The 22,242-nt window shown below is 39.2% G+C and overlaps 1 protein-coding gene across 1 annotated transcript in view; it reads left to right on the top strand.

The window, feature by feature from the left end:
* SYT10 (synaptotagmin 10) overlaps window positions 1-22,242 on the top strand; it is a 99,914-nt gene that overhangs the window by 34,096 nt on the left and 43,576 nt on the right. Inside the window, exon 3 of the mRNA XM_089671703.1 lies at window positions 13,545-14,109. Coding sequence (XP_089527829.1) covers window positions 13,545-14,109 — 565 coding nt within the window. The remainder of the gene's footprint in view (window positions 1-13,544; window positions 14,110-22,242) is intronic.

Below are 22,242 nucleotides of genomic sequence, written 5' to 3'. Positions count from 1 at the left end.
TGCTAAATAGTCCCCCAAAAAAATATATAAGTGCCAAGTGCTGAACAGGTCATGCGTTTGCTGACTAGATTGTGCCAAAATACAATATATGCACAGTAAACATAATACACAATAACATTGCACACGCTAACTGAAAGTGGAAAGTGCTCAGTATGGGTATGAATATTGGTTAAAAGTAAAATCCACAATAAAGTGCAAAACAGGTCCTGATGAAGCCACGTGATATCGTGGAGTAACGCGTAGAGCGTGGTGACGTACTTCCGGTTACGCACATTCGGCAGATGCCATCTTTGAACACCCAGCACCTTGCAGTACATCCACAGCACATGAGAGACCAGCTGTATCTGCTATACTGTGAGTGTTCTCTTTTGGCTTGTTTTCATCTGCTATATGGAATAAACGGCATTTCACTATGGAGGCTCTCTTTGTCTACCTCTCTATGGCCTTGTGATTATCCCGGGAGTATTACCATCTGAGGGCATAAGTGACCTGGCAGAGGAGATCGAGTGGTACTACAGGAGTATTATTACAGAGATCCCCAGTCTGGTGGAGCAATATTACCTAAAGCATTGTGGCCCTTAGGGGTCGCATGGTTAAGGTGAGGAGGCACTTTAGCCACTTTTGGATTATCATATACACGTGTGGCATGCTAACACGCATCATGTTTGGAGTGAAGAATTGAAGCACTAACATCGCGGTGTTTGTTTGCACATGAAATGTCAAGCACTTTGTTATTGCACTTTATTGTGGATTTTACTTTTAACCAATATTCATACTCATACTGAGCACCTGTCACTTTCAGTTAGAGTGTGCAATGCTATTGTGTATTATGTTTACTGTGCATATATTGTATTTTGGCACAATCTAATCAGCAAACGCATGACCTGTTTTGTATTTTATTGTGGATTTTACTTTTAACCAATATTCATACCCATACTGAGCACTTTCCACTTTCAGTTAGCGTGTGCAACGTTATTGTGTATTATGTTTACTGTGCATATACTGTATTTTGGCACGATCTAGTCAGCAAACACATGACCTGTTTTGCACTTTCAGCACTTGACACTTATATATTTTTTTGGGGGACTATTTAGCACTAGTTATATATACCTTTCAATACAGTGTGGTCACTTTATATGTATTTTTATATCATTGCACCTACTTATTTAGTTTTTCATGTGAAGCGCTTTACCAATATTGTTTTTTTTATGTCATACATCCTGTGGTATTGGGAATAGGTGGTAGCAGCTTGCATATATTTGGGGTTGTGTTTGTTCTTACCAGTGGAGCGCAGGGGGATTATTTTTATATTTTTATATTTACATGCAAGAATTATATCCAATTTATTACAAATATTTTAAACCTGAAGATGCAAAAAATTCAACAAGGGTCATGCTACTTAGCCACCCATATTAGAATGCAATTCCCAAATCCTATTTTTGAATCACCTTTTTGGCTTTGTATTCATTCTGATGCCATGCTATTTACAAAACAGAATGACTTGTTCTGAACTAGTTGTGCTGCAGCATCTGTTTGATTTAATTGGGACATAATGTATCTCTTTTGTGTTCTGTGAACATGAATAAAAAAAAAATAGTACACTTACCAATCTCTTGATTCCCATCATTAATGCCATCGGCGTAAGCACAGAAAAATGTCAATATATTATAAGGGCATTAGCCGCATGCTGACCTAAAGAGAACTGCAAAGAGGACTTTGACTAGAAGGTCTACGATGACTCACAGGCTGCTATGGTTAGAAATGAAAACATATATGTATTCAGTAATTGTATTTGTGTTCACGATATAGCAGGGAATGCCTGAAAACCAGTGGGTGGCTATATTATATGTTATGGGTATATTCCTATAGTGAGGTATATTCCCATAGTGAGAAATCCTGGACTGAACTGGTCTAATAATATACAGCTGATTTATTCAGCTCACTTCCTGTGAAACCATAGCCCCAGTCCAGGCCTAACGTGAGAATACTGCATAAGAAAGGCGCCATGTCCTTGTCCTTCAGGACAATTAGGGTGCTCAATAATAACATGCAAGCATGTGGGGATGCCTTCCTATCCCAAGAGGTGTTTTAGTATTTTAAACATTAATTTAAATTCCTTAAGTTAACTTTTAGCCTGAATAATATTATTTTTATACAGCCCCAATGGTGACACTGACATGAAGTTTTGTGGAGGGAGGCTAGGAAGGGTCATGCTATGGGATCTTTGTACCAAAAAACTTGTATTCTGAAGCCATTCTTCACTGTGATTCATTTTTAGGAAAAGTCAAAACATGTCATTTTCTGCAGCATTAGTCAGTTTTAAGTGGCTTTTTGGGTTGTTGTGCTTTGGAATGTTTAGCAAGAAATGATTTACAATCTCTTAACTGAACAATTCATAGCTTGTACTGGGTGATGTTTTCCTAAGAGCCTTTTTCTATGGATATATTTAAAGATGGATTTCAACCATGGACAAAAGCACTTATTGCAGTGCTGCCCCCATGATCTGCATATAATTATGTTTATGCATTTAGAAAAAGGCTGTAATTACCTTAATGTTTTACCATAAAGTCTTAGGTAAGTGCTTTAGGTGCCTTTTATTTTATGTTGTCGGAGCAGAAAGATGCTGCTGCTACATCAAATTTCAGTAACAAACAACTGGGACCGAGCAAAATTATATCAGTGAAATTGATTTTGCTGTGAAATTACCAATTTTGCTAAAGCAGAAACTATCAGTTTTGCTCAATAAACTACTTAGGTGAAATTTGCTTGAGATAATAAAAACTTACTTTTTTTTTAATTTAGAGAGCCATTTTGAGGGTCTACAGTTGCAAGAAAAAGTATGTGAACCCCTTGGGATTTCATGGAGTTTTGCATGAATTGGGCATAAAATGTGCTCTGAATGTCATCTAAGTCACAGCAATAGAAGAACACAGTCTGCTGAACATAATACTACACAAACATTAGATGTTGCCATGGTTTAATTGCACATAACATGTAAACATTCACAGTGCAGGGAGGAAAAAGTATGTGAACCTTTGGACTTAATAACTGGTTGACCCTCCTTTGCAGCAATAACCTCAACCAAACGTTTCCTGTAGTTGCAGATCAGACCTGCACAACGATCTGGAGTAATTTTGGACCACTCCTCTTCACAAAACTGTTTCAGTGTAGCAATATTCTTGGGATGTCTGGTGTGAATCGCTCTCTTAAGGTCATGCCACAGCATTTCAATCAGGTTGAGGTCAGGACTCTGACTGGGCCACTCCAGAAGGCGTATTCTGTGCTGTTGCAGCCATTGTTTTGTTGAATTACTTGTATACTTTGGGTCATTGTCCTGTTGCATCACCCATCCTCTGCGGAGCTTCAGTTGGCGGACAGATGGTCGTACGTTTTCCTGCAAAATGTCTTGATAAACTCTGGAATTCATTTTCCCATCAATGACAACAATCCGTCCAGGCCCTGAGGCGGCAAAGCAGCCCCAAACCATGATGCTCCCTCCGCCATGTTTTACAGTGGGGATGAGGTTTTGATGTTGGTGTGCTTTTTCTCCACACATAGTGTTGTGTGTTCTTCCCAAACAACTCAATCTCGGTTTCATCTGTCCACAGTATATTTTGCCAGTAGTGCTGTGGAACATCCAGGTGCTCTTTTGCAAACTACAAACGTGCTGCAATATTCTTTTTAGACAGCAATGGCTTCCTCCATGGTGTCCTCCCATGTACTCCATTCTTGTTTAATGTTTTCCTTATTGTAGATGTGTCAACAAAAATGTTAGCATGTGCCAGAGATTTCTGTAGGTCTTTAGCTGACACTCTGGGATTCATCTTTACCTCATGCAGCATTCTGCGCTGTGCTCTTGCAGTCATTTTTACAGGACGACCACGCCTAGGGAGAGTAGCAACAGTGCTAAACTTTCTCCATTTGTAGACAGTTTGTCTTACCGTGGACACATGAACATCAAGGCTTTTGGAGATACTTTTGTAACCCTTTCCAGCTTCATGCAAGTCAACAATTCTTGATCGTAGGTCTTCTGAGAGCTCTTTTCTGCGAGGCATGGTTCACATCAGACAGTGCTTCTTGAAACCAGTAAACCCAAAACAGGTGTGTGTTTTTTAAGGGCAGGACAGCTGTCAGCAACACATCCAATATCATCACACTGATTGGAGTCAAGGTTGGCTCACTCCTGGCTCCAATTAGCTCTGGGAGAAGTCATTAAGCTAGGGCCTCACATACTTTTTCCTCCCTGCACTGTGAATGTTTACATGTTATGTGCAATTAAAACATGGCAACATCTAATGTTTGTGTAGTATTATGTTTAGCAGACTGTGTTCTTCTATTGTTGTGACTTAGATGACGTTCAGAGCACATTTTATGCCCAATTCATGCAAAACTCCACGAAATTCCAAGGGGTTCACATACTTTTTCTTGCAACTGTATTTGAAGTAGTTTACTCTATTTAATTTAGGCTGATTCATCAGTTTTAACTGGACGGTCTTGTTTCAATAAGCTGTATTTCAGAAATGAGAAAAATGGGGAATTTGAAGGTGTTTTTGGTGGATTTTACATTACAAAAAGATGCTGCTGCTACAGCATCTACAGCTGCTACAGCAGGTGTTTTTGGTGGACTTTACATTGTCTGCGAAGAAAGATGTTGCTGCTACATCAAATTTCAGTGACACGCAACTAGGAATGAGCAAAATTAAATCAGTGAAATTGAATTTGCTGTGAAATTACCCATTTTGCTAAAGCAGAAACTATTTTTTTTGATCATTAAGCTACTTTTTAATATTAGGGTTATAAAAGATTCTTTGAATTTATTTTTAATTATAACATGTTTTAAAATGTTTATCATTATTTTATTTAACAACAAGTTTTAATAAACATTTTTTGTTAGGTGGATTTCAAGGTCTCCCAGCAATGAAACGTGGTGGCAGCTGCCAATCACTGACATGGCTTTGTTTATCAGCACTGACATGGTGATGAAGGACTGCGTTGATTAAAAAAAGCCATTGATCACTAGCACTAAAACACTTATAACCAGAACAAAGCCACTGATCATCATATTGCTTCATTAGTAAACATAGGGTTAGGGCTAGTATTTAGACTAGAGCAAAACAAAGTCTAACAAGCAAGAAACTCAAATAGAGAACAATCAGCGCAAAGTGCTACCACCCTGCTATTAAAAATAATGATAGTGTCCATAAAATCCAATGTAGAACTACAAAAGTCCATATAGTACTAGGGCAAGCCTCATATATTGGTAGTAGCAGAACTCTGTGTAAAATAGAGAAGAGAAGAAGTGCCTCTAAGTGCAGTATAGGTAACTTTAAAGGGTAACAAATGTAGAACAACTCACATATAGCATGTTTAAAGCAGGGTCAAAAGGATGGGAGAACGGCTGTATCCATGCTTTGTCAGCCGCGTCTGTACTCAGAATACTGTGAATGTAGGAAAAAAGCTGGCTGGTGTGTGGAGACTCCTAAAGATGGTGTCTGGAACACACATTGAGGCGCGATGTCAGCATCAGTGTGATGACGTACAGTATATGGACCAGAATGCATAGCAACGCGTTTCTGAGCATGCGCTAGACCTCTAAGGGCAGAAGCGCGCTCCCTTATCAAGCTTGACATCGTGCCTCAATGTGTATTCCAGATGCCATCTTTAGGAGACTCCACACGCCAGCTGTCTTTTTTCCTACATCCACGGTCTTCTGAGTGCAGACGTGGCTGCCAAAGCATGGACACAGCTGTTCTCCTATCCTTTTGAGCCTGCTTTAAACATGCTATATGTGAGTTGTTCTACATTTGTTACCCATTAAAGTTACCTATACTGCACTTAGAGTCGCTTCTTCTCTTCTCTACAAAACAAAGTCTATCCCGCGTATGACCTTTTTAGACCTGTAGATAATGAAAGGTTTTCATGGTGGGTAGGCACCACAGAGTCAAGCAAATGAAGAAGGAACACTAAATTAGCTTACAGCAGAAGCCTTCATATACTTAGCAATAACAATAACCGGTTTAGATTAGGGTTGGTGTTAGGGAAAGCATTATGTTTTTTTTTTAAGCTGTTGTCAGGGCTCCCGGTAAGACCAGAGATGCGTGAACTGACACAGGGAAACGCAGGCTCAAGTATGGTGTAATATAATTTATTAAGGGTTATACACAAATATAACGCACAATATAACAAAGCCAAACCTCCAACTGATAACGGAATGTACACAGATAAGAGCAGCCAGGGCTGGCCAGGTGGAATGGTCGGGCGGGCCGGGTCAGGAACAATCAGGCAGACAAGGTACCAAAGGAGCAGGCTGGAGAGTGGACAGGAATAGCCGAGGTCAGGACAGACGGAGTTCATTCAGGGTCAGGATCAAGCAGAATCAGGAATCAGGCAGGAAGCAGACAGGATGCAGGTACAGGGGCTCATGGGAAACATACACCAAGGCACTGACTGCAGGTCTGGCCATTCCTTAAATACACCTCCTGCAATCAGCCTCAGGTGATGGCTGACTGCTGGAGTGAGCTTCTGGTTGCTGAGAGCACCCGCTGGGCAGCCCTGGTACTGCAGCCCACAAGGCAGGTGAGTCCCACCACCATTGGCAAGTCCATTCCTGACAGCTGTGCAAAATGAAATTGAACCACAAAAAAGTGTACACATGATCCTCCTCCAAAGAGAAAGTTACCCTGGCCCTGATCCCCTGGGGCACAAGACTCCTAAAGGGCACTCGGGTAGTCACTGTCCACCCAGCAGAAACCAAGCATACCTCATTCTTCAGGGGAACTGCCAAGCCAAGGTCCACCTAAGTACCAGGCGGGACTCCCTGGGAGTGAGAGAACCTGATCATAAGGCCACGTGCCCCCCCAAGACTTTCAAGGAAAGTTCAAGGATCTACACTCTACTAAAGCATTAGTGTTAGCATTACAAATGCATTAGTGTTAGCATTGGCATGAGCATTAGGTTTTTTAGCAAAAGCATTAAGGTATCATTAGGGAAAGCACTAGGTTTAGGGTTAGCTTTAGGGTTTAGACTAGGTTTAGCATTAGGGTAAGCAATAGGGTTAGTATAATGGTTTAGATCATTTTTAGGGTTACTGTTTAGTTGTAGGTTTATCATTAGGATTAGCATTAGTGTTTAGATTAGGGTTAGCATCGGGGTAAGCATCAGGGTTAGTATTATGGCTTGGATGATGGTTAATGTTAGCAATCGAGTTTAGATTAGGATTAGTGTTTAGGTAGGCATTAGGGTTAGCTTTAGAGTTTAGGTTATGGTTAAAATTAGGGTTTAGATTGGGGTTAGCATTAAGATTAGCATTAAGGTTAGTGTTGGGATTAGCTTTGTGTATCATGCATGTATCACCATGTCATCAGTCTGCATAACAAAGTCAATTAGGCATTAAAGTGAAAGTAAAACTGGTATTTTCACAAATTCCACCAAATCACTCCACTCATCCCTCCTTTGCTCCTTGGTACCTGCTTTTGTCACTGGTTGGTTTATATTGATCCAACCAAATACTTGTCAACCATTAACTAAACACCAGTATATTATTTAAAAAGAGGGGAAGACTACCATTGTTGAAAGCTGATGAAAAGTTTCCATAGTTGCCTGGTGTCTGTCCAGCATAAGGATAGACATAAGACAATTGAAACAGACGTTTTTTAGCTGAAAGTTTATTCTGTTTGATAAATATCATTCATATGGTGTTTAAGTTTCTTAGCAGAGCTGGAATGATCACAGTTTTACCATCCTAAGGTAACACAGCCCAACAAAACAAAATCTTTTTTCTTGGTCCTGTACTTTTAGACCTGTTCTTGGTGTTATTTGGGGTACTGATTAAGAAAATTGCATTTGCTAGACTGTATCAGCTGTAGTTTTTTATGTATGTTAGAATTTATGTACCCTAATTTTTTGTCAGTTTTTGAAACGATCTTGCTGATCAACTTGTTCTTCTGTTTTCTAGTTTGTACAGGTACAAGTTGGTGGATATAGTGAGAATGTTTACATTCTTCCAATTGTAATTTTACATTAGAAATATTGGATTCTAAAGTGTAAGTTTTTTAAAATAGTTATGATCATATAGGAGGTGTGTTGTATATTGCCACTCATATTGTTTCATTTTTGCAGATCAAGCACCATAGAGGTTATGGCTACTTTTTATGTGTTTCTTTCATACTAAAAGGGGGTTAAATAAAACACTACTTTAAAATATTGTGACTTTTGACAGGCAACTAGAGTGAAGAGTGGTATATGGCATTTATGCTGTATTTCAAAAACTAGAGCTGATAGGGAAACATGGTGCAATTTTTGGAATCAGTGGGTCATATATACCCAGAAACAGGTCTAACATTTGAGGCACCAAAATGCAATTGATCACAGGATAGCACACCATAGATCCCACTGCTCATCATTACTCTTCTCATTGGTACCCACCTGTGAGTTGTGTAATGTCATATAATAGTGTACACTTTCACTGCTGATGTCCTAGTGCCTTATTTACTGGTCTCCATATCTACAAGGCTAGGGGGGTGGTAGGGTAGAAGGTTCTGGCAAGCTGCTGACAGACACAAAACGTTTATGAAAAGTAATTACTCTGGAACGCTAAGAGTTCAGACAGTGTGATAACAATGTGAGGTAATTTATGCAACACACAGACAATTTCTGTATGCAAATTTGGCAGACAAAAGAACAAAATTAATTGAATCTGGGAGAAGTGTCATGTCAACCTCTATATAAGCATTGGAAAACTATTTCATATATAACAGGCTTTATGCATTCCCTTTTCTGAATGATTTTAACTGGCTGTCATGAAACAAAGGGTGGCGTGTTCGTTGGAGGAGCGGGATGCGGTTCATGGGAGGTAAACATGAAAATGAGATGAACAATGAGAGCTCTGTTGTATCTTTAATTAATCATCTTTAACTTTTGTTTTGTCTGGTGCAGTCAGTGACAGATGATCAGTGGAACACAAAACTAGCCATGCACCCAAGTAGTTTAGTGTCTTTAAATTTGCAGTTTTCTCTTAAATACATTAATGTATTTAACACATTAATGTATTTAAAATTTTTAGTATCTTTAAATCTGCAATTTTCCCTAAATAATACCTGGTGATCCTACCATGAAGGTCCCTGTTCAGGCATTTCCTGTTAAAGGGTGACAACATTCTGTTCTTGTTTCACAACTGTACTCCTGAGTTGTCACTCTGGCACATGATGGAGAGTACAGGTGGATGTTTCAATATACATTGGCATGGTCAACAGTGGATGAAAAATATGTGGAAACAAGAATTTTATAAAAGAAATGGCAGTTGTTTATAATGCACAGTATTTTGGCAAACTAAATGTTATTCTGCTAGGGTCTACAGTGCCTTGAAAAAGTATTCATACCCCTTGAAATTTTCCACATTTTGTCATGTTACAACCAAAAACGTAAATGTACTCTATTGAGATTTTATGTGATAGATCAACGCAAAGTGGCACATAATTGTGAAGTGGAAGGAGATTGATAAATGGTTTTCAAAATTTTTTTACAAATAAATATCAGAAAAGTGTGGCGCACATTTGTATTCAGCCCCCTCTGAGTCAATACTTTGTAGAACCACCTTTCTCTGCAATTACAGCTGCAAGTCTTTTTGGGGATGTTTCTACCAGCTTTGCACATCTAGGGAGTGATATTTTTTGACCATTTTTCTTTGCAAAATAGCTCAAGCTCTGTCAGATTGGATGGAGAGTGTCCGTGAACAGTCATTTTCAAGTCTTGCCACAGATTCTCAAATAGATTTAGGTCTGGACTTTGGGGCATTCTAACACAAATATGCTTTGATCTAAACCAGTGGTGGGCAACCTTTTTTTTCAACTGAGCCAAATCTCGCCAAAACCATGATTGAAATTTATTTTGAGAGCCACATTTTTAAAACTGAAAATACATCTCCCATATAGTAATTCATCCCCCATAGTAATTCATCCCCCATATAGTAATTCATCCCCCATAGTAATTCATCCCCCATATAGTAATTCATCCCCCATCGTAATTCATCCCCCATAGTAATTCATCCCCCATAGTAATTCATCCCCCATATAGTAATTCATCCCCCATAGTAATTCATCCTCCATATAGTAATTCATCCCCCATAGTAATTCATCCCCCATATAGTAATTCATCCCCCATATAGTAATTCATCCCCCATAGTAATTCATCCCCCATATAGTAATTCATCCCCCATAGCAATTCATCCCCCGTATAGTATTTCATCCCTCGTATAGTATTTCATCCCCCGTATAGTATTTCATCCCTCGTATAGTATTTCATCCCTCATATAGTATTTCATCCCCCATATAGTAATTCATCCCCCATATAGTATTTCATCCCCCATATAGTATTTCATCCCTCATATAGTATTTCATCCCCCCATATAGTATTTCATCCCCCCATATAGTATTTCATCCCTCATATAGTAATTCATCCCTCATATAGTATTTCATCCCTCATATAGTATTTCATCCCCCCATATAGTATTTCATCCCTCATATAGTATTTCATCCCTCATATAGTAATTCATCCCTCATATAGTATTTCATCCCTCATATAGTATTTCATCCCCCCATATAGTATTTCATCCCTCATATAGTATTTCATCCCTCATATAGTATTTCATCCCTCATATAGTAATTCATCCCCCAATATAGTATTTCATCCCTCATATAGTAATTCATCCCTCATATAGTATTTCATCCCTCATATAGTATTTCATCCCCCCATATAGTAATTCATCCCTCATATAGTATTTCATCCCTCATATAGTAATTCATCCCCCATATAGTAATTCATCCCTCATATAGTATTTCATCCCCCCATATAGTATTTCATCCCCCCATATAGTATTTCATCCCCCCATATAGTATTTCATCCCCCATATAGTAATTCATCCCTCATAAAGTAATTCATCCCTCATAAAGTAATTCATCCCTCATATAGTATTTCATCCCCCCATATAGTATTTCATCCCTCATATAGTAATTCATCCCTCATATAGTATTTCATCCCTCATATAGTATTTCATCCCTCATATAGTATTTCATCCCCCCATATAGTAATTCATCCCTCATAAAGTAATTCATCCCTCATATAGTATTTCATCCCCCACAGTACTATCCCCCCCCCCCTTCTAGTAAGCCAAGTCCCCCGTGTCAATTCACTTACCTTTTGCGTTCCTCTCGCTGTCTTCCCGCGCCGTTCGGGTCTTCAGGGCGGACTGTGAGAGGAGCCTAGCTCCCCTCCCCTCACGTTCGGCACGCTGCCCCGCCTACACACATCCTGACAGCCACATCCGCGGGCCGGATTAAAAGGTCCGCGCGGACTTTTGGGGCTGCCAACCGAGAGGAGGCAGGGGAGCGGCCGACCGAGAGGAGGGAGGGGAGCAGGCGCCCGGCACACAGAAGAGCCGCATTAGAGTGGGTAAAGAGCCGCATGTGGCTCGCGAGCCGCGGCTTGCCGACCACTGATCTAAACCATTCCATTGTAGCTCTGGCTGTATGTTTAGGTTCATTGTCCTGCTGGAAGGTGAACCTCCTCCCCCAGTCTCCAGTCTTTTGCAGACTCTAACAGGTTTTCTTTTAAGATTGCCCTGTATTTGGCTCCATCCATCTTCCCATCAACTCTGACCAGCTTCCCTGTCCCTGCTGAAGAAAATCATCCCCACAACATGATGCTGCCACCACCGAGTTTCACGGTGGGGATGGTGTGTTCAGGGTGATGTGCAGTGTTAGTTTTCTGCCACACATAGCATTTTGCTTTTAGGCCAAAGAAGTTCGATTTTGATCTCTTCTGATCAGAGCACCTTCTTCCACATATTTGCTGTGCCCTCCACATGGCTTCTCATAAACCGCAAATGGGACTTCTTATGGCTTTCTTTCAACAACAGCTTTTTTCTTGCCACTCTTCCATAAAGGCCAGGTTTGTGGAGTGCACAACTAATTGTTGTCCTGTGGACAGATTCTCCCATGTGAGCTGTGGATCTCTGCAGCTCCTTCAGAGTTACCATGGGCCTCTTCGCTGCTTCTCTGATTAATGCTCTCCTTGCTGGGCCTGTCAGTTTAGGTGGACGACCATGTCTTGGAAAGTTTTCAGTTGTGCCATACTCTTTCCATTATTGGATGATGGATTGAACAGTACTCCATGAGATGTAAACTTCTCCACATTTTATCTCTGACCTGTCTGGTGGGCTCCTTGGCCTTCATGATGCTGTTTGTTCACTAATGTTCTCTAACAAACCTCTGAGGGCTTCACAGAACAGCTGTATTTATACTGAGATTAAATTACAAACAGGTGGACTCTGTTTACTAATGAGGTGACTTCTGAAGGCAATTGGTTCCACTAAATTTTAGTTAGGGGTATCAGAGTAAAGGGGGCTGAATACAAATGCACGCCACACTTTTCAAATATGGGTTGTTAAAACGTTTTGAAAACCATTTATCATTTTCCTTCCACTTCACAATTATGTGCCACTTTGTGTTGGTCTATCACATAAAATCCCAATAAAATACATTTATGTTTTTGGTTGTAACATGACAAAATGTGGAAAATTTCAAGGGGTATGAATACTCTTGCAAGGCACTGCATATCAAACGTAAGCCCAGAACAAAATTTTTTCTGTGAAAAGACTTTAACAGGATTGCATTGAAGATACAATCTTCCAGTTCTTCAATGTCAGCCACATATGTATGAACCTTTAAAAAATTAGGACACATGTTTGACTACACCTCTTTCTGAGCATGCCACTCTTTCTGAGCATGATTTGTCAGAAGTGGGAGAAAAAGGTATCCATTTCTCACAGCTCCCCATTTTTTTTCATACATTAAAAATCCTTTAAGAAAATGTATCTCTGTAGTTACCCTAGCAATTAGAAGGATTTAGGAATGCCGGTAGGGATTCACAACAGCTGTGCAAGTAAACACATTATATCAAAACTTTAACATTGGGTGGAAATTGTCAAGTGCTATAAAACTTAAAAGCAAACATCTATTATATTGCAGCTTACCAGTGGTTGCATTAGATTGGTTTTTAAGCTGTTGTTTTTCAAAAGAACAAACTCTCTTGCAAATGTCATAGTTACAGGGATGAGACAAATCATTTACACTGACAAGGGTGCTTACAATGATAAGCTTTTATTTATTTATATAAAGCATTTATCCCCCCCCAAAAAAAAAAATTTGCTGTAACTGCTTATAAAGTGTTAGCTGGAGCTTGGCTTTAACTTGTTATTGAATCCAAACCTGCAAGTGCATCTAACACTTTCCTCCCATTAGACTGACAATGCTGCTGTCCAAAGGTGTCCTCTGTGCTCAACCAGAGTGGGGGCATTCGAATACAGGAGATGCGTTACTGGCCAGATCACCAGCTTACAAAAAAAAACTAATGTAGCTGCCATATCTAATGATTGATAAGCTGCAGTATATTACATTTTTGATTTTAGGTTAAATACCGATTTATGAGTACATAACAAATTTCTAACACAAGCAAATTTCTTCCATCCCACTTGTTTGTTCCTCCTTCAGACACAATTCCTTCCGGAGACACTTGCCACGACAGATGCAGGTATCCAGTGTGGACTTCAGTATGGGAGTGGAACCATTACAAAGAGGTGAGACCACCACCAGCATTGGCCGAATCAAACCGGAACTCTACAAACAAAAATCTTTTGACTCAGACGACAACAAGAAGGAGGATGCTAAAACATGCGGCAAACTCAACTTCACCTTACAGTATGACTATGAGAATGAACTTCTTCTTGTGAAAATCGTGAAAGCCTTGGAATTGCCAGCCAAGGACTTGTGTGGTACCTCAGACCCCTACGTGAAAATCTATCTTCTCCCAGACAGGAAGAAGAAGTTTCAGACGAGGGTTCACAGGAAAACACTAAACCCCATCTTTGATGAGACTTTCCAGTTTCCCGTGGCCTATGACCAGCTGAGCAACAGGAAACTGCATTTCAGCGTTTATGATTTTGACCGATTCTCTAGACATGACATGATTGGGGAGGTCATCTTGGATAATTTATTTGAAGTGTCAGACCTCTCCAGAGAAGACACAGTGTGGAAAGACATCTATTGTGCCACAACTGTAAGTACAACATCTCTAGATCCTTATCATAGTTGTACTGATGTATCTAGTGTCTGTAGCCAGTACTAGTTAGTTACATTTAACTGAGCTTATTCTGATGAAGAGATGAGATTTCCCCACTCATCAAAGTATATTCATCAGTTCTAATATCAAGGGCATACCCCAGCATTTATAGCCACACAGGTCACTCAGTCGTTTTAAAGACCTTCTTCAAGCAAAATCGATAGCCCTCCCACTCCCTCCCACTCACTTACATCTCATTCTCTTTTACTATTTAAAAAAAAAAATCTTTACCTTAACCTTTCTAGCGCTACTATCAGTGTCTTCAGGACCTTGTAAGAACATCAACGATGGACCCAATTGGAGATGTCCACATCACAAAAATGTACCCTTTAGGCCTTTAGATTATTTTAAATAACTAGGGCAATTAGCTAGAAAGAGGGTGGGGTTATTGTGGGGGGGTGCTGACCTAAGTTCAACTTAAATACAATTGCAATGGTATCATACATTTTTGGACAGTCAACATCTGTCAATGTATAATACTACAATGATTGGATTAAAAGAAAAGTTTTGGTTTGTGTTTTTTCCCCATTTATACTAGGTGGATGCAGCCTCTCTCCGATGCTGCCTCTCTCCCCTACCGGCTCTAAGGGTGAGAACATGACCGATGATCGCTGAGTTCTCACAACCGCCCTGAGCAAAGAGTGGGACTGTCAGTCACTGTTCTCTGCTCTGCCCCCCCAAGCTCACTGGAGTGCTGGGCTTTGGAGGGGGAGGGAGCAACTGGCTCAGGCTCTCAGCGCCTCGCTGAAAGGCTGCATCTAGTGTTGCTCCAGACTCTGGGGTGGATTCTGACTTTAAAGAAAAACTGGTTGCAGGAGTGCTCAACGAACTGTACACCTGTGATCCACAGGAGAAGTACAGCCAAAAGAGCTTTGGCTGTATTTCTCCTTTAAGGTGACTGAGGTGCCCCTGTGCCTTTAAATCCTGGAGTATATTCCTAGCACTAACTTGAACTGAGGAAGCCACTTGTATTGGCAGTGAAACATCTTAAGCATTACAGAATAAGTCCTGTTGAATATGATTAACCACTTCCCGCCCATAGGGTGTCATATGACGTGCTCGGGTTTCAGTGGAGATATATGAATGATGCCTGCAACTACAGGCATCATTCATATATCTTTTTTTTTTTTCAATTCTCTGCAATTTAAAACCATCCTAGCAGCTCATTAGCCACTGGATTTCTTTTACAGCCAGCAGGAGGGACGCTACCCCCCCCCCCAATCTTACTGCCCAATGGCGCCTCTCCGTGCTCTCCTGTGTGATCAGGGAACCAGAGAACCGTTCCGGCGGATGTAAACACTGCCATTTTTTTTAAATCGATGATGATGATTTTTTTTTTTTAAGAGATCGATGCTTTTTTTTTTAATCTCATGCTTTCCAGCATAGAGGAGAGATGTGGGGTCTCCATAAAAAGGACCTGTCATGTCCTATTCCTATTAAAAGTGATGTTTACATTCCAAGTGATCAAAAAAAATTTAAGGGCAAGTGTAAAAAAAAAGAAAAGAATGAAAACAAATTTTGTAGTGCCCCCACTTAAAAGTGAATGCATACGTAGGTCACTGTAAACAGTGTTCGAACCACACATGTGAGGTATTGCCACGATCGTTATAGAGAAGGTAATGATTTTAGGGCTAGGCCTCCTTTGTAACTACAAACTGGTAATCTGTAAAAATGTTTAAAGTGTTGCCTACGGAGATCTTTAAGTACTGTAGTTTGGTGCCATTCCACAGTGTGCGCAATTTTAAAGCGTGATATGTTTGGTATCTATTTATTTGGCATACCACCATTTTTTATGTTTTATCAAAAATTGGGATATATATTGTGTTTTTTTTTGCATTAAAATTCATTGAAGGTTTTTTTTTCCAAAAAAATTGCATTTGAAAAATTGCTGCACAAATACTGTGTGAGATAAAAAATTGCAACAACCGCCATTTTATTCTCTAGGGTCTTTGCTAAAAATATATATAACCTTTGGGGGTTATGAGTAATTTTCTAGCAAAAAAAAAATATTTTAACATGTAGTAGAGAAATTGGCCGGTTATGGAAGTGGTTAGTAGAATATATCATACAATTGTGAATTTGGATGTCCCAAACCTGGATTTCAGTGTTTTTTGGCAATTCAGAACCCCTAAAAGTATCTGAGATAAAACGACAAAAGGCTGCTCCAAAGACTGCTTTTGCCTTTTAACTGTTTCTACTGTTAATTTATCACCCTTAGCTTGACTGTAAGTGCCTGTGCCACCCATTCTCATATATTAGTACCCTTGGTAGACTTTGTGAAAGAAGTGTCTCAAGCTTCCCAAACCATTCTGCATAATTTTGCTTTATTTGCTTCCCTGTAATACTCAGATTAAGTTGGACTTTTGGTTTAACAATTCTGAATGTCAGAGGTCTGTGAATTTTGATAAAGTTCAGCCGAAATGTTAATTTCAGAAATTCAATAATTTCTAGTGATTATTATTAGCTTTACCATGACCTCGATAAGTCAGAGCATTCACAGGCCTATCTATTGCACCTACTGCTTTGCAATTATTTGAAAAGAGAATTTTGTGAGATTACATAAATTCTATGTAGTTATTGTAACATGTTATATTGTATATACCAATGTAGTGAATTGTAGAGTGTATTGTAATTCAGACTATCCATAATCTAAGATATTGCTCTTGGACACTCCAACAGCTTGTGATTAACATCTGTTTGAGTTCAATGCCATAAGGAATTTCATGTTAAAGGACCAACAAAGGTTCTGTAGGGAGTGGGCCAAGCTCTACCATTATCAGAAAACTGGAGAACTTCATAAAACTTCAGCTGCCTTCACCTCTATATCTTTGGATTGTTTTGGCATGTGGTTTTCATTGACTATAAGCAATAGCTACTGTAGACCTTTTTTCCATTGTACATTCAGTTGGATTTGCTGTGGATTGTGAAAGGTTTACTTTAAAGCATTTCTAAACTCAAAATCTAAAATTTAATGTATTGCAACTTACCACTCTTTCAATGAGGTGGTTTCACTAGTTTTTTTTATTCGGGCTTTTTAAAATGTATTTTCCCCTGGGTGTTCATGTCAGTAATACACTTCCTATCTTAGGATGGCAATGCTCATTTACTGTACTGTCTCTCTAGAGGAGTAGCATTGTCACCCAAAGACAGGACTACTGAACACCTCTGAGAACAAAGGAAGTCCAATCGGCTGCATTTCAAACAATCCACTTTTTTGAGCCAGGATAAAACCAATACAGACAGTGGAAAAACAGTGGGGGACTGGCAGGTAAACGTGTAAAGACATGCTAAAGACAGCACTTATTCAATGAACACTTAGGTTCGCTAAGTTCTATTGCATTTAAAAAAATAAAAAATTTTTTTAAAATAAGTTAATAATTTTGTGTTGGGCCGCATACACAGCAGTCATGGGCCACATGCGGCCCATGGGCCACAGGTTGAACACCCCTGCTTTAAATCTTCTGTGTGTATTTGTTCCTTTTCCTTAGCAGGTTGCTAAGAGTCAGCTTGGATTAATCATGTCAAAAATTATGTAACAATTTTAACAGTTGCTAGATCGCAATATGTACTTTTATGTCGATACTTCAAGTGGTTATGCCCGGGATGATGCCTGTGGCTACAGGGATCATTCTGGCATTGTTTTTTTTTTTCTTAATGCAGGTAACACTGTTCAACAAATTTTTATTTTTTGCCAGTTTTGGAAACAAAAGGATCCATTTCTTAATGAATTTCACATTCTGAGTTCAAATATAACAATGAAATTTGTCAATTGGCTCTAGTTTTTCTGTAAACGGAAAGTTTTCTACTATAGGCGTAATGACTACATAATGCACAATAATTATATAGATAGATGTCTTTCCACAAATATAAAGCAAGTGATATTGACTACATAACAAAGCCTAAATGGCATAATATATTGCATAGGATTACCAAGAAAAATTATAGCCATAAGCCAAGTTGAATCATTTTAATACTTAGGATTCTCACTAGTTTTGTCTTCAGTTTGTGTCAGTTTTGCTTCTCTTAGCTTTTCTCTTGTATTCGAGGAAAGGGCTATCTCTTACAACTGCACGTGACTACACGCTTCAGGTTCTTCCTCACTTGACTCAACCATGAAGGATTCTGGTGCTTTAGGAATTGGTAGCCCCTCTCCATGAGGAACTGGACGTATTGCCGATGGAATATTTGGATAGTGCACAGATAACTTTTTCTTCTTATTTAGCCCTTTTACAATTGGAGGCACCATACAAAAGTAACAATTACTAACATGATCTGTTGGCTCTCTCCAAATCATTGGCACAGCGAAAGGCATAGATGCCTTTTTTCCATTCAACCATTGCTCCAGTGCCGTCCCACAAGAATTGCAGCATATATGTGGTGCCCAGCTCTTGTCCTGGTCTCCTATCTTGCAGCCAAAATACAAGTTGTAGGCTTTCTTAATCATTCCTGTTATCCTCCTTTTTTGTGAGATAAAAGTTATTTCACCGCAGATATAGCAGAAATTATCTGCTTTATTCACACAAGTTCGAGGCATTACTGAGTAGCCTATATAAGCATAAAACGAAATGTAAAGACGCTGTCGAACTACAATCAGCTACAGATACTGCAGCTTTTATGCAGTGAAGTGATGCAATTAAAGGCTAATATTGCATCATCTCAGTATACATGCAATTTTCTATTGGTCACCAGTATCAATTGCGCAATATGCAGCTGAAGTTGCATCATAATTTTGAATGGCTTACGTCATTAGATGGGTAAATATATCATGGAAACTAGAGCCAATCAACATTTTTTAGGGTCATTTTCGTTTTCAGCACCCCAAAATTATGTAAGATTAGCTAATTTTATGCCCAAAACTTTTTACCTGTTGAACAGTGTAATCGGCTTTTCTGTAAAAGCAATCCTAGCAGCTAATTAGCTGCTGAATTTCTTATTCCAGGTGGTACCTCTCCAGGCTCTCCGTCCCATCAGAGAACCTGGAACTGAAGCCGGCAGTTCTGCTGGCTTACCAGGGAGCTTATCAAGGACCGGAGCTCTATGGTATAGGAAACCGGAAGCGACTAGTACTTTGTCACTTTTGGTTTTCCCAGATGTAAACAGCAATATTTTTAAATTGGGAAAGCATCTGATCACACTGATCTTGGTGTGATCAGATGCTTTTAAGGGCAGAGGAGACATCTGGGGTCAAATCTGGGGTCCAGATCTCTCCATAAAGAGTACCTTTCACTGACTATTGCTGTCACAAGGGATGTTTACTTTAACTCCTTCCAGCCTGGCCTATTGTACAATGACAGCCAAGCGGGAACTCTTTTATCCTCATATGACGTCCCCCCATGATCTATCTACAGGACACGGCCAATGACAGATCACTACACCAGCCCACTGCCAGTGTCATGTGATCTGCTGTGACCAATCACAGCAGATCACATGACAATTGTAAACAATAAATGTCTTCCTTTCATGCCATTCATTGCTTTCAACTGTTCTGCAAGCTGTGATTGGTCACAGTGGTCACATGTACAGACTGGACCAATCACAGCCCATCTGCAGCATGTGATCAGCTATGACCAATCACAGCTGATCACAACAAAACTATTGAATGAATCAGTTTCATTCACTAAAAATGATAGCTTATAACAATGAAATTCATTTGTATAAGCAATCATAATGTGTACAAAAAAAGAGAAGAAAAATCCTGATCACTTGCACTTGCCCAGAGTAGTACAATGTTACTATGGTAGCATTATATTGCTCTTGTCACAGGAGTAGAAAAAAAAATCATAAAAAATGTAATAAAAATTTTTTACATTCTTTAAAAAGATGTAAAAATTATTTTATTATATATTCTATTGCCAGTCAGTGTCCCTGATCACCGCCGCACCAGTTATACAATGATGCTGTACTGTATTGGTGACAGTATGTTTAACCATTAGCCGCCCGGCCAATGGCCGTTTGGCGGCTTGAAAAGCGCTGCAGCTTTCCGGGTGCACGCCATTTGGCGTGCTCCCGCACATGCGCGGTTTGCGCGGTTGCAGAGCGACGCAGCAGTGCGATCTGTCACCGCTCGTGCACCTCGGACACGGCCGATGACAGATCCGAGTACCGGCTCCCGTTGCAGGTACCATGTGACCTGCTGTGACCAATCACAGCAGGTCACATGACAGTTGTATACAATGGATGGCTTCATTCATGATGCCATCCATTGTATACTAGTGCCTAGCTGTGAATGGTCACAGCTAATCACATGCACATGTCATGTGATTAGCTGTGACCAAATCACAGCTAAGCACAAAAAAAAAAAAAAAAGCTGAATGAATCGATTTCATTCAGGTAAATGCTTGCTTATAGCAAAGTAATTCTTTGCTATAAGCAAATTGTGTAAAAAAAAAAAAAAAAAAAAAATACTGATCACTTCCCCAAAGTAGTACAGTGTTACCATGGTAACATTGTACTATTTTGGTCATAGTAAAATATGAAAAAAAATCTTAAAAAAATAAAAAAAAATGTAATAAAAAATTAAATATAATAAAAAAATTAAAAAAAATAAAAAAAAATATATATTTTTTTTTCATACTGTCACCAGTCAGTGTCGCTGTTCACCGCCATGCCAGTTATATGATGACGCTGTACTGCACTGGTGACAGTATGTAAAAAAAATAAATAGTGAAAATAATTTTTTTAATTTTTTAATTTTCCGAAAAATTATGACAAAAAATACAACTTCAAAAAACTCGCCATGCCTCTTATGAAGTACGTCGGACTGTCTACTCTGCAAAAAGGGGTCATTTAGGGGATATATGTACTGTTCTGACATTCTTGGACCTCAAGATATTAGATTGGCTGTCAGTACTTCAGGATTGATCAATATTCAGATCTATACCATAGTTTGTGAACTCTATAACTGTCCTACAAACTAAAAAATACATCCTAATTTGGGTTATTTTCACCAAAGACATGTAGCAGAATACATCTCGGCCTAAATTTATGAAGAACAATTATTTATTTGTAAACTTTTATAACAGAAACAAAGAAAAATGTGTTTTTTTTCAAAATTTTTGGTCTTTTTTTGTTAATTTAGCAAAAAATAAAAACCCCAGCGGTGATTAAATACCAGCAAAAGAAAGCTCTAGTTGTGTGAAGAAAATGATCAAATTTTAGTTTGGGTACAATGTTGTATGACCGCGTAATTGTCATTCAAAGTGTGAGAGCGCTGAAACCTGAAAACTGGCCTGGGCAGGAAGGTGTAAAATTGCACGGTATTGAAACGGTTAAAAAAAAAATTTGTTAAAATGTTTTTTTCATTTCTTCATTTACCAGAAAATTATGACAAAAAAAACAACTTCAAAAAATTTGCCATGCCTCTTACTAAATACCTCAGACTATCTACTTTCTGAAAAGCAGTCATTTTGAGGGTATCTATATTGTCCTGGCATTTTTGGACCTCAAGAAATTAGATCAGCCATCAGTACATCAAGGTTTATCAATTTTTAGATATATACCATAGTTTGTGGACTCTATAACTTTCATACCAACTAAATAAAAAACACTGATTTGGGTTATTTTCACCAAACACATGTAGCAGAATAGATTTTGGTCTAAATTTATATAGAAAGACTATTTATTTGCAAAAGGTTAAAACAGAAACAAAGAAAAACGCATTTTTTTTCAAAATGTTTGGTCTTTTTGGGTGACAGAGTTGTCACCCAATTCGGCCATTCCCTGGATCTTCACTTTCTTGCATAACTACAGTCTGACACTTCTGCATGTATTGGATGTTTATATAACGTGTTAAGAAAACACAGAGGGGCTCCAGACTAAGTGCAGTATGGGACAATTCCATTTATGAAAATATAGCAAATTGGGAACTCACTATTGAGCAAATAGAATGGGCATTAACAACATCTGAGGAGGTTCCCCAGGGTGATCCGGCTGTTGTTTCGTGGCCTGCTGTACTCCAAGTCCAGGAGGGAAGCAGTGACGAGCGGCCTAACACCGCTGGAACCAGTGTGGAACGCAAGATGGAGTTGCACCGGAAGTGATGACACCAAGGAGACGTCACTCCGTAGAGTG

This window comes from Staurois parvus, unplaced genomic scaffold (genome assembly GCF_062004578.1).
Source record: "Staurois parvus isolate SC_StPar_1 unplaced genomic scaffold, SC_StPar_1.0 ptg000114l, whole genome shotgun sequence".
Classification (NCBI taxonomy): domain Eukaryota; kingdom Metazoa; phylum Chordata; class Amphibia; order Anura; family Ranidae; genus Staurois; species Staurois parvus.
The sequence above is the reverse complement of the archived record's forward strand: the minus strand, read 5'-3'. Positions and strand labels throughout refer to the sequence as shown.